Source organism: Onychostoma macrolepis, chromosome 16, assembly GCF_012432095.1.
Source record: "Onychostoma macrolepis isolate SWU-2019 chromosome 16, ASM1243209v1, whole genome shotgun sequence".
Classification (NCBI taxonomy): Eukaryota; Metazoa; Chordata; class Actinopteri; order Cypriniformes; family Cyprinidae; genus Onychostoma; species Onychostoma macrolepis.
Genome location: NC_081170.1, coordinates 5,772,000 through 5,785,654, shown reverse-complemented (window position 1 = coordinate 5,785,654; position 13,655 = coordinate 5,772,000). Strand labels below are relative to the sequence as shown.

At 34.8% G+C, this 13,655-nt stretch overlaps 1 protein-coding gene across 1 annotated transcript in view; it reads left to right on the top strand.

The window, feature by feature from the left end:
• sv2a (synaptic vesicle glycoprotein 2A) overlaps nucleotides 1–13,655 on the top strand; it is a 44,252-nt gene that overhangs the window by 6,993 nt on the left and 23,604 nt on the right. Inside the window, exon 2 of the mRNA XM_058747239.1 lies at nucleotides 9,200–9,940. Coding sequence (XP_058603222.1) covers nucleotides 9,343–9,940 — 598 coding nt within the window. The 5' untranslated portion in view covers nucleotides 9,200–9,342. The remainder of the gene's footprint in view (nucleotides 1–9,199; nucleotides 9,941–13,655) is intronic.

Below are 13,655 nucleotides of genomic sequence, written 5' to 3'. Positions count from 1 at the left end.
TGATTCAGATGAAATGACTTATTTTCACTAGTGAAATCAATATTATGAATAGGACTTACATTTTTACCTGGAAGCAACAGTTTAACATGAAAAATGTCAAAATGATGGATTTCTTTCTCACCTCACAAACATGCAGCTTTTTGCTTCAAAGGATGTTAATCGGACTGGAGTGGTGTGGATTACTCGTGGATCATTGTGATGTTTTTATCAGCTGTTTGGACTCTCATTCTGACGGCACCCATTCGCTGCAGAGGATCCATTGAATGACAGAAAAATTAGCAAGTGATGCAATGCTATTTCTCCAAATCTCTTCCCATGAAGAAACAAACTCATTTACATCTCGGTTAAACAGTCACAAGTGTAAGTGTTTTTTTGTGTGTGTTTGCATTGCTGTCATTAGTCATGAAGAGGCTCTGGGAGCGAGTTCTTCTCTCTCGACATGCGCTGCAGCTCTGTGGGTCACTGTTGCCGAGCAGGTTCATTGCCAACCTTCGACCGCTGGCATTTAACTGGCTCTGCCAAAGTGACCCTTCAAAGCAGCACATGGTGGCTAAATGTCCCTCTTTAGAACAAGGACTGTGCAGTAGAGATATAAAAAGTACTATTTCTGAGTAATGTTCAGTCTCATCTCAACAGTTGATTTCACAAGAGTTTGGCATGATTCTGTTGCTTGGCTACACTCTTAAAAATAAAACTTCCAAAAGTGGGTTTTTGCAATGAACAATTCTGGGTTCCACAAAGAACCTTTCAGTGAACAGTTCTTAAAAGAACAATTTTTTTTTTTTTTTCATTTTAACAATCTAAAGAACATTTTTCCATAAAGAACCTAGGTTCCATGGATGTTTAAGGATCTTCATGGAACCATGAATGCCAATGATGCACCTTTATTTTTAAGAGCATAAAAATACACAGCACACAAAACTATTGGATCAGTTTGTACATTTTCAATGAATGATTCATTTTATTGGTAATTTTAGCTATCGAATCATATTTATAATCAACGTTTTGCTATATTGGATGTTTTACTAAGCTCTTCATATGGCATTATGGGATTGAATTCTCTGTGAAAGATGCATGAGATGCCTCTTTAGAATTTGGTCAAAATAAGGTATTTTAGAAGGCAGCATAATCATTTCCTCTAAATGCTAAACGGGCATCTGCTTGGGTATTTTGCCGAGAGGAACATGCCGTGGGTTGATGAATTATGGGAATGTAGTCATAGGTGCAGATGATCCTTAATGTGACTATTTATTTGCATGTTTTTGGTAAAGAAAGAGAAAATCCAGCCTTCATGCTGGGACAAACCCTGTTTAATATCAAAATTCTGTCAAAGCCATTTGATGTGACCCAGCAAACCATCAGCGCTCTAATCCTAAACATCTGTGTGAGGGATTTTCATTGACATTAGCTACTTGATGGAATTATTGTAACACGATATCAGATCAGCAGAAAACACACCAAACAAGATGACTTTATAATCTCTGGTGGTGTTTCCCAGACAAACAGATTAACCGTGTCTGTACAGTGATCAACACAGCTTGAGCTCTCTTGAAGATACAGTAAATCAATATACAAACAGTGCAGAATATAATCTGGTTTTGTTCATTCTCATTTTCTTTGCAATCTGAAACCAGAATTTGTAAACTTGCTTTCACCCTTAAACTAAATTGGATTATGTGATTTAGGTTACTTTTTGGTTAAAAATGATCCAAAATCAATATTTGAGCAAGTACATAACCAGCCAGTGTTCAAAACTATCGCCTTACTTTAGCCCGATTCACAATGGTTATCTTATAATAATGTTTTCTAATTTGAGTGATATGGGAAGGTTTTCGCGGGGAAATTCGAGCATGCTGCCGCGTCATTACGTCACGTCTGTAAACATAAAAAAGTTGTCCCGGCTACTAGGCTATCGCATGTGAGGATCCTGCAGGTGACGGATCGTTTATAGCCTTTTCTCACAACAGCTAGAATAATTAAATGTATCAATTTGGTGGCGGATTGTAATCCAGAAAGGATGAAACACGTGTAAATGAAATTAAATTATGTTCCAGTTTTAAATGTGCTTCTGATTACAGATAGCCTGAGATTATACAAGATTTGTATTTTAAAGAAAATCAGTTCGAAGGGAGCATAATTTGCTTTTTGGGTTAAAAGAATTTCTTAATATGAAATTCGAATGGCATGACAATTAGATTAGACTGTACAGAAATTGAAATCAACAAGTTAATACACACTATACTCATAATCACGCAATGCTGATGTTGTTAACATTAATAATTTGAGAATAAAGTTTAACAATAATAATATTTTGCACGGTTTGATGTAATGCTTTTTTCCTCAGTTGGTCAGAACAAACGTGGCAGACTTGTTATTTACTTGTTCAGATGGCAATATACGGTGAAAATTCTTATTTGGGTCATATATTCCAAGACGTAGGCTAGAATCTGTGATTGCGAAGTACAGTAAACATCCACACCGGTGCGATGACTGACAGCCACACATTCACCTCAAAACATTAGATTCATCCGCGCTGGAGCCGTGCCAGAGCACATCCCACGCAAGGAAGATAATTCCACAAGCAGCTGCAATTCCAGGTTTTCAAACAGAGATGGCGACAAAGAGGCAAAACTTTCGGACTGCAGCTTTAAGTAAAATGATTTTACAAAAAGACTATGGATAGTTATATTGAGGGCAAAGGGGAAAATATAAAAATCACAGATGATAACAATATTCCTAAGAAAACATTTATTTGAAATGTTTTGTTTATAGAAATTAATACAATGAAGAAACACCTTGGAATATTTTTTTTATCTTATCAGTTTTTCATGTAAGAACAACATCACTCAAACTAAAGTAGTCAAATTACTTAAATTCACTTCTAGGTTCAATTAATTGTTATATATATATATATATATATTTTTTATAAACAAAACTAATATGATTTCCATTTTTAAAAGGGGGAGTTATTTTATACAGTATGTTACAATAAATAGTTTACCCAAAATTTAAAATTCTGTCATTTACTATGGAAGCCCGTATCTGCCATGGAATAATAATAATAAAAAATAATAATAATAATAAAATAATAATAATAAATGTAATTGCAACTTTTTTCAAATGCAAGTTTATTTCCTCACAATTTTGACTTTTCTTTTCAGACTTATGAATTTGCAATTCTGCATTTATATCTCGCAAATAATGTTGCTCCAAACATTTATGACTTTCTTTCTTCTGTAGGACACAAAAGAAGATAGTCATTCTGTTTTGTTGTTCATAAAACGAAAGTCAGACTTTCAAAATATCTTTTTTGTGTTCCACATACAAAGAAAAAGATACTCATACAGGTTTGGAACAACATCAGTGTGAGTAAATGACAGAAATGTCATTTTTGGGTGAACTATCCCTTTAAGATATATATAGTGGGGACATGAAAATGTACTCCAGAACAGAAATGAGCCCCTCAGGACTGTCATAGGATTGTGTTTTCATTGGCAGTTTATTTTGGCAAACACTGAGATTCTCCAGTGCAGTCCCGTGTACCTCCTCACACTCGAGCTGATGTGCTGCTTTGCTGTCGTCTCTGGTTGAATGATGATCTACGCTCCCGCTGGCATCGACTCGGCTATAAAAACTGAATTACATAATTGGGTCTTTCATCACTGGTGAACAAGAGGCGAAGCCATTGCCCACCCTTATATCAGAGTTAATTCACAATCAGCTTGATCCTAAAGAGATGTTAAGAATAAATATGAGGAACAAGAAAGATCTTTTACTGATACGTTGCAACCTCTCAAGAAATTCCAAGTTAAGAGCTACACCATTAACCATGGTTCAAAGCCCATTTTACTTTCATTATCTAACCAGTGCAACAAGATGTTCAGAGAGAAAAAAAAAGTCAGATTAAAATCATGAACAATGGGTTTAACTAAATAAATCTATTTAATAATAAATTACTTTTTTTGTATTTTTCAGAGGTTTGGGGTGATGTCTCTTTTTCTTTTTTTCTTTATTTTGCTTACCAAGGCTGCATTTATTTGATTCAAAATGCAGTAAAAACATGAATATTATGAAATATTATTGTAATTTAAAATAAGTGTCTTGTATTTGAATATATTTTAAAATGTAATTTTTCAGCATCATTACTCCAGTCTTCAGAATCACATGATCCTCCAGAAATCATTCTAATATGCTGATTTGATGCTCAAGAAACATTTATTATTATAATCAATGTTAAAAACAGTCATGCTGCTTCATAATAGTGCATCCTAAATAAATTAAATGAAATAACTAAAACTGTTTCTGCCACCAAATAATAAAACTCAATTGCAAGTTTACAAATCTGATTTTTTTTTTTTTCTCAGAACTGCATGATATAAACTTGCAATTGTGAGAAAATTTCAGAAATGTGAGCTGACATTTTTACTCAGAACTGGACATTATAACCTGTAATTGCAAATTTGTATCTCAGATTTCTGAGAAAAAAAGTCAAAATCTTTTACAACCTTTTAACTTTTTTTTTTTTTTAATTCCATCACAGAAACAAGCTAGTGTGTGTATAAATATATAAAAGGTGAGTATTTTTGCAGTGTTCCATCCCTCTTGATTCATAACAGATCTAGAGGAAATCTAATTTATTACTGTATTTAAGGGCACTGTCTTCCTTCTCTGTGTTTTACTCCAGTTTTGATCTATCGCAGTCCCAAATCACATCTAAAAGGCCTGTAATCTCATATTACATGAGGGCAGTGTATCAGCGAGTAGATTTGACAGCTCTGGGCTAGGCTTTGTTTCACAGAGCTTTTAGGCCTTGTTCTGTAGCGCTGACATGTGTTCCTGTACCAGTCTAATTGAAACGCAAGTGTTCCACCAAGAGAAAGGCTGTTGTTCCCAGCAGAGCCGTCTCACACACACCGCTGCTCCTGCACACCACTATTGCTGTCCCGTCTGCAGACCTCAATAGAGATGAGACGTATTTGGGAGCTGTGGGGGAGACAGTTACCATGACATGATAATGCTACACAGCCGGTGTGCTCTGCCTGCGCAGGACTAGTTACACGGCTTATTTACATGTTTAATGGTTTGACATTGAATGTCATTGAGAGCTCTTAAAGGGATAGTTCATATGAACATATGAGCATAAATGAACAATTCTGTCATCATTTACTCACCTGAATGTATTGAAGATTGGATTTGTGTGAAGTTTTGTCTCCCATTTATAGCTCTCAAATCTCTTTGATGGTGTTATGGCGGAGAGGAGGAGCATACAACAACCCTAATTTCAGTCTGTCTGTCACATAAAGCTATCTTATGGTTTCTGAAAACTTGAAATAGCTGGTGTGTTGAAACTGAAATAAGTTGCGTTGACTGATTTAGTGGTACTTTTTGTACTTGGCAAACACATTTACAAAGTACTTTCATTGTATGGAAGTTTTAGTGTATGTAGTGTTTTTTGTTCCACTTAATGATATGAAATTGAGTAAATGACAGTGTTATTTTAGGATTATTTATATACTATTATAGTTTTTGTTAGTATTAGCTTTTATTTTATTTTATATTATTATTATATATTATTATTTTTCTATCATTTTACATTGTTTCAGTTTTTTTTTTTTTTTTTTTTATGTGCTTTTGTCATTTTTATTAGTTAAAAAAAAAAAAATTATTACTAATTAGGTTTACTACTTAGGTTTTAGTTTTATTTAATTATATTGAATAAATTTAGTGCTTCAACTTGAACGTATTTCAGTCAGTTACCAAAGCAACATTTATTTTATTTTATTTTATTTTATTATTTTATTTTGAAAAATTGTTTTAGCAGTTTTAGTTAAAGATAATAACCCTGGTAAATAATGTCAAAATTTTAATTTTGAGTGAACTGTACCATGTAATGCAGTGACCAAAAGATTTCCCAAACTGTTTTTAAAGTAATAGTTGAAGAAGAAGAAAAATATTTTAAATGGGTGCAATGTTGTGTGGACCCCACCAATTTTCATGGATAAAATATATAAATAAATAATGAATAAAATAATATAAATACTGAATAATAAAATAAAAAACACTAAAACCAAAACACAAGACTTTAAAAAAAAAAAAATGGTAACACTTTACAATAAGGTTCATTAGTTAACTACATTAGTTAACATGAACTAATAATGAACTGCACTTATACAGCGTTTATTAATCTTTGTTAATGTTAATTTCAACATTTAATAATACATTATTAAAATCTTGTTAACATTAGGTAATGCACTGTGAACTAACAATGAACATCTGTATTTTTATTAACTAACGTTAGCGAAGATTAGTAAATACAGTAACAAATGTATTGCTCATGGTTAGTTCATGTTAGTTAATACATTAACTAATGTTTAACTAATGAACCTTATTGTGAAGTGTTACCAAAAAAATAAACGTGTTCCACAGAAGAGAGGTTTGGAATGACATGAGGGTGAGTAAATGATGAGTAAGTGAAAGCATCGTTCGTATTTGTGTATTTTGAATGAAATCTTAGTTCCCTGAGCGTGGCCGCAGTGCTGATGATGTAGTTTCATCATATGTCAGCGCTGTATCGATTTAAAAACTCATCAGAACCCACTTGCATGGATTTTTCTATAACAAACACTGTCTAATCAGCCCTGAAATCAGTCAGTGTTAAAAATGATTTTCACAATGGCAGCGCAGGCCTCTATTGGCAGACGCGTGCTCATGCAGAGAGAACATGCAGGGATTGTACGAGAAAGAATGAAACAACCACAGAGGACAGCATAAGGCAGATCCATGCCTGCTGCCGCCAACTGGGCCATTTCTCCCTTGGACCAATCGCATCCGCTGATGAGCTCATAGCGCCCCAGATTCACCTTTACAGACATTTATAGCTTTACAACCATCGCAGTGTTTACTTGGAGTAACGAGAGAAGCACATCAATTTGTTTTATTGGCTCTCCAGTCCACATGACTGGTCTGTTTCCGCGTATTCACTTATCAGTGCCATGATAACGTAATAGGACTTGGGCCGAGGTGTTGAGAAGAGCAGTGCTGACAGATCTCCCAGATTCACTGAGAAGGCCGAATGTCTGGCCGGCTCATTATCTTCACAGACACGAGGTGATGTGGAGCCGAGCGGTGGCCGCCTGGCTGATGAGCTCTATTCAGAGAGAAAAGAACAGACAAATTAGACAAGAATGTGAAAAAGAATGTGACTTTGGAGTTTTTAGGAATGGGAATCATTATTTAGCTTTGTATACATATATGTAGATCTGTGTATATATCCAAAACATGTGTTTATTCATGTATTTCTTATGTTGTATTTTATTTATATTATTAATTTATTTGATATATAATTTATTATATTATATTATATTATTGTTATATTATATTATATTGTATTATTAAACTAAATCTGATCATTTATTACAAAAAGTTCAATATTACAAATGTTCCAAAATTCCCCCAAACTATTTTATATTTATCTAGATAGATAAATAGATCTTAAATACATTATTTATTATATTACAGTATTTAGTTAACAAGAACCAGCTCATAGGTGTTATTTGTTCAAAACATATGTTACACTGGTTGTTCGGTAGTGAGGACACCTCCGCAGAAAGCAACCAAGACGTGTTGTCATCACCATCTCTGGTTTTTGTTTCATAACCCTAAATCTCATCCCTTTCAGGTTTGTTCAGTGAAGGATTTCTGCACAGATCTTTATCAGTGCTGTAGAGCTCCTAAGTACCCCTGAGATATTATTAATGTGGCTCAATTATGTATATTAGATTATTAATGCAATAACTGGATCCAGACCAATTTCAACAGATTGTACGAGGCAACACAGACTGATGGTTTTATGAATTTCCCTTGGGAACAATGTAATCGCCCTTTTTCAGGGAGGCTCAATTGGTTCCTTAAAGTGTTTTCCTCCAGAATGTAAACTGGACAAAACAAGGTCACCGTGCACTGCTGCTGCACCTATTTTACATGCTGTCAGCGTTATCCATGTAGTCATTTGTAATTGTGCTCTTAGCTTACAAGAATTTTAATTCAATGTGTATTACTTTCTTGCTGTTATCACAAAGCTGATTAATCATAATCAAGTTTATTCAGGTAATATCACTGCTTGGAAATCCTGCTGAAGCCAAGCTCAGTGTAATAGCTGGTTTTACATGATTTCTATATGGTCTAAGCATGTCATTTAGCAGATTTAATCTGGTATAGATGGTTGCTATTTGCTTGTATAGCAGAAGATGCCTGTTTTTTGACCTGGTAGACTATCTTTCTAGCTGATATATCATATATTTAATATTGTGGGGAAAATGCATTGATATGAATAGGTAAACTGTGCACAATACAAAAAGCCATAGAATTCAAATCATGTGTTTTGCAAGTCCATATGAAAAATGATGGTTGATTAGCTATAGCAGCTTATGGACCCATTCTTAAGAATATACATTACAGACTACCTGTATGATTCAGTGAAGAATCAACAATTTCTAACATATAACAATTTCTAACATATCATTTATAATAACAAGGCGCCTTATGTGACGTATATGTAAATTGATGTGTTAATGTTGTAAAGTATTGCTTTAAAGTGCCCCTATTATGGGTTATGAAAGGTTCATAATTTGGTTTTGGGCGTCCCCAACAACAGATTGACATGCATATAAGGTCAAAAAACACTTTCATTCTCATTTTGCATTTATTTTTACCTTATTTGCTCAACGACTCCCAAACGATTCGTTCAACGATTCCTTTTACCAAACCCCTCCTTTGCGTGACACTAATCTGCCGTGATTGGTCCGATTTCATTTAAAGCAGTGTTTGTGAGCTTTTAACGCTCCAAAAGTGGCACCTAGTGGCAAAGAATGAATTAGCATTTTCATTCAGACCAACGTGAAAATCAAGTTTTCCCAGGTCTGCGCGCCCAACAAGTGGGCGGGCAATATGCCAATGTTTCATGTTGAGGTCAACATGAAACGGCTTAAGATTCGTTTTAAAAATGACTCAGAGATGATTCAGAGTCGACTCTTTCTTTTGAGAGACAATAACTTTATACACGGTGCACTTTCAGATTAAATCTTTGCAGCATGTTTTCATTCACTTAGAGCTGTGTTACACACTGCATGAAAGGTCATTTTCAAAAATCCATAATAGTTTTTCATCTTGAATAACAGCATGTGTTCTTGTATATTTCCAGACTGCGGTGTAGAGCTCTGTGCTCTAGACGCTGCTGTCCAAGGTCCTGAACTTCTTCAGCCCAGCTTCACTCTACTACATGCGAACAGGCAGGTCCTGACATCCAGTTCCAGCACTCTTTACATCAGCGCACAACTTTGAACCATGGAGGAGGGTTACAGAGACCGTTCGGCCTTCATTAAAGGTGCTAAGGACATTGCCAAAGAGGTCAAAAAGCAAGCAGGTAAAAAGGTGGGCCGCCATGTGGACAGGGTGAGCGACGAGTACACCAAACGCTCTTATACCCGCTTCGAAGAGGACGACGATGATGAAGATTACCCCGTGCAGGCCCAGGACGGCAGCTACTACCGCAGCAACAGCAGGGCCAACGACGACGAAGGGGCTCACAGCGACTCCACAGAGGGCCACGATGAGGACGATGAGATCTATGAGGGCGAGTACCAGGGCATCCCCAGAAACGACTCCGTTGAGAAGGCCGACAGACAGGTGGGCGGAGTGGGACAGTCTCAGTTCCGGGACAAGACGCAGTACGAGGCGGAGAGGAGGAAGGACCAGGAGGAGCTGGCCCAGCAGTACGAGACCATCCTCCAGGAGTGTGGCCACGGCCGCTTCCAGTGGACCCTGTACTTTGTGCTGGGTCTGGCCCTCATGGCTGACGGCGTGGAGATCTTCGTGGTGGGCTTCGTACTGCCCAGTGCTGAGAAAGACATGTGTTTGTCTGAGCCCAACAAAGGGATGCTGGGTAAGTCGAGAACAGCTTTTTAGCTTTTATCTGTGGTTTCTGTTATAAAGTGCTTTAATGCACAATCTGCCCATCCACCTTTCCCCACCATTGTATCTGGAAGTGGTTTTCTCATTAATGTTTCCCCTTAAGGGGTTTTAAAAAATCTTTGTTAAAGAGTCATGAAACAAACCAACCAGCTACAAGGTGAATCTAAACACTACAAAAATTGATTTGATATAAAAAAAAATGTAAAAAAAATGTTTGAAAATTAGACAAAAAGACAAAGCTGTGTACTTAACACATTTCATCAGGGAAAGATCACTATATTATGATTATTGTTGCCTCATTGACAAAATGCTTGTATTTGTCCTCTTTTGTAAGTCTGCTAAATTCATGAAGGTAAAGTAGTGCAATCCAAGGACGTATTGTGAATGACATAACTGAAATAAAAACAATAGAGAAATATAAAAATATGTTGTGTGTATATGTGTATATATATATATATATATATATATATATATATATATATATATATATATATATATACAGAGCTAAGTAGTAACTGAATACATGTAATCTGGATTATGTAATCAGATTCCAAAAATTGGTAACACTTTATTTTAAGGTGTCTTAATGCATAGTAATTACCTAAGTAAGTACTTAGTAGTAGCCGTTGTACTTACATGAAACAAAATGTACTTACCACGTAACTAAGTTATGGAACAGCCTGTAATTGCAGTTTGTAATTATGTAGATGTAATAGGCAGCTACTGTTACACATATGTAACAGACCGAGTCTGTTACACAGCTACTTGTACACTTAAGTACAATCTTGATACATTTTATTTTAAGTAGCTTATGCCTGTGTAATCTTCTGTAATTTTAATGTAATTAGAAAGGTATTACATGTATTTAAGCTGTGTACTGGTGGGTTAAATCAAACTAAGGTGCAGCTGGATAAGGTGTACAGTATAGATACACGAAGTACACTTAAGTACAATCTTGATAGACTTTATTTTAAGTAGCTTATATCTGTGTACTTACATTTATAATTACGTTGTATAAAGTCTGCAACACATATGTAACAATCTTTTGGTTACATAAGTAGCTGTGTGACAGAATCGGTCTGTTACATACTGTATGTGTAACAGTAGCTACCTATTACATCTACATAATTACAAACTGTAAGTACAGGCTGTTCCATAACTTAGTTACATGGTAAGTACATTTTATTTCATGTAAGTACAATGGCTACTACTAGTTACTTAACTAGGTAATTACTCTGTATTATGGACACCTTAAACTAAAGTGTTACCCAGAAATTAAGTACTTGTAATTAGAGTAAGTTACATTTTAAAATACTCGTAATCAGACTACAGTTACTTTTTTATAGATTACATGATTACATATTATTCACACAATAGCAATACATTATTCATAATTCATTGATGCTCCCTAATTTCTCTTTTTCATCTTTTAAATGTTCCTTTCTAAAATAGCCTACCGATTATATACATATTATATATGTATACATAGTCCAGTTTTGTTGACTTTCACACAAAGATCAGTCATTAGTCAGGTGGCGACAGCATTTGATCACTGGATTTACAAAAATCGTTTCAGGTTTAAGAAGGCTTTCAACATTGCATCAACTACTGATGGACACATTCATTTTTATTTGAATTATTACTCTGTAGGTTTTTTAACCATGTATTATTAATTATAACTAATTAAAATGCACATATTCACGTTATTTCTTAGTTACATATAATGCAGGCATTCCAAAACCTTTTGTCATCTAAACCTTATTCACCAAATATATTTGCTTTAAGTACCCCAGAGATTTTAAAATAAATATTTCAATAATTAAGTATCACATTTGCATGTTCACGGTTTCTTTGATGTTGATTAATGATCACATGGCATGCAGGTAAATAAAAATATTTCATCTTTTTTAGTAAGTGTTTTATTTAAAACAAAGTCTATAGAAATACAAAGACGGTTCTCTCCTATATTTATGAATGGGAGAAACTGCAAAGCGCAATATGGAGGAACAGTCCCACCTTCTAAATGAAAGAGCCAGATTTCCCATAGAAACCTGGGGCACGTTCAAGCACAAACCGGTGCGCAACATTTTGCTATGGTTTCTGGTTTGAACGACATGTTTCCTGGAAACAGTGTGCAACGGGGTTTGAGATATGTTTTCTCATCAGCAGCAACATGTACATAAACCACACCGTATTAAAGAGACAGCTAAGTCGTTTACAAATGTGTCCGCTGCAGCTCGGTATACGCAACAATTTATGATATTAGAAGACATGTTTGTCATAAGAGTTTTATAGTAACAATATAACATATCAACATGATGATGTAGTTGTTTATATTTTTAGCTTCATTGCAAGTCAAGTTTATTTATATAGCCTACCAAATTTCATACACAATGGTAATTAAGTGCTTTACATAAGATGGCAAGGGCAGTGACTGTAACATTGAATGTATTTTGCAGTATCAAGCATGAATTTATACCGATTTCATCAGGCTCCGAAAATTCTTCAAAAAGAACACAAAGAATGGCCTTCTCAGCTTCCATAGTTGCAACTCTTGTGTCATCAGAACAGGGTGTTCAACGCACCACTGTTTCCGTTTAAAAAATGTTTTGCAATGTTTTGTCGGGGCTGAACGCAGCCCTGACTAGACCAGCCAATGCACATGCGCTGTATAAGCACGTTATGACTCCGCATGGCGCATGCACATTGGCTGGTCTAGCCTGAAAAATAAGCTTTTTAAACACTATTTGAGCATAAGAAACAACATTCATGGGGCATTCATTAATTTCAGATTTTTGTTGCTGATGTGACATGGAATTTAATTGTGAGTTCAGCGAGCGGTTTTTGAGATTTCAGGATTCCCCCATTCATTAAGATGATTTGCTGCCTGGAGGCGTTGCAAATATGGCCTCTGAGTGAAGAGACTTTCCTTGAAAGGGAGTTTGTTTTAAAATGATTTATTTTCATTTGAATTTTTTATGATTTAATTCATTGGCTTTTCATTAAACTCACAACCCCCCTGCAGTTCCTTTACGAACCCTAGTTTGGGAAACCTTGATGTAATATAATGTTTAATGCACTTCATGTTGTAAATTACAATGAATGGAACAAGTTTTCTTACTCTGCATTTTTTTTTTACATCATTATGGTACAAGATAATACTATTTAAATCAATGTGATAAACGAGTTAAATCAAAAGTAATCTAAAAGTAATCTGATTATATTACCTAAAATATGTAATGTAACAGATTACGTTACTGACTACAATTTTTGTCATGTAATCAGTAACGGATTACAATTTGTAAGTAATCTACCCAGCTCTGTATATATATATATATATATATATATATGAGACAGAGAGAGAGAGAAACTTTCTGCTGATTTTTTTATTTATTCTTTTTGGAAATGTGTAGGATTGAAAAATTAAATGTTTTGCAAATAAATGTAATGAAACTGGATAACAAAGGATGAGTTTACTCAAAAATGAAAAATTTTTCAACCCTGTATGATTATCTTTTTCTATGAAACACAAAATGAAATGTTAGGCCGAATGTCCAAATGATATTTTACTTGTTGATGATATATTTTTTGTAAATGCATTATGGAAAACAGAACCTCAGATATTCTGCCTAATATCTTCTTTTGTGTTGCACTTTTGCACATTTGTATGTCAAATTGGAACAAGT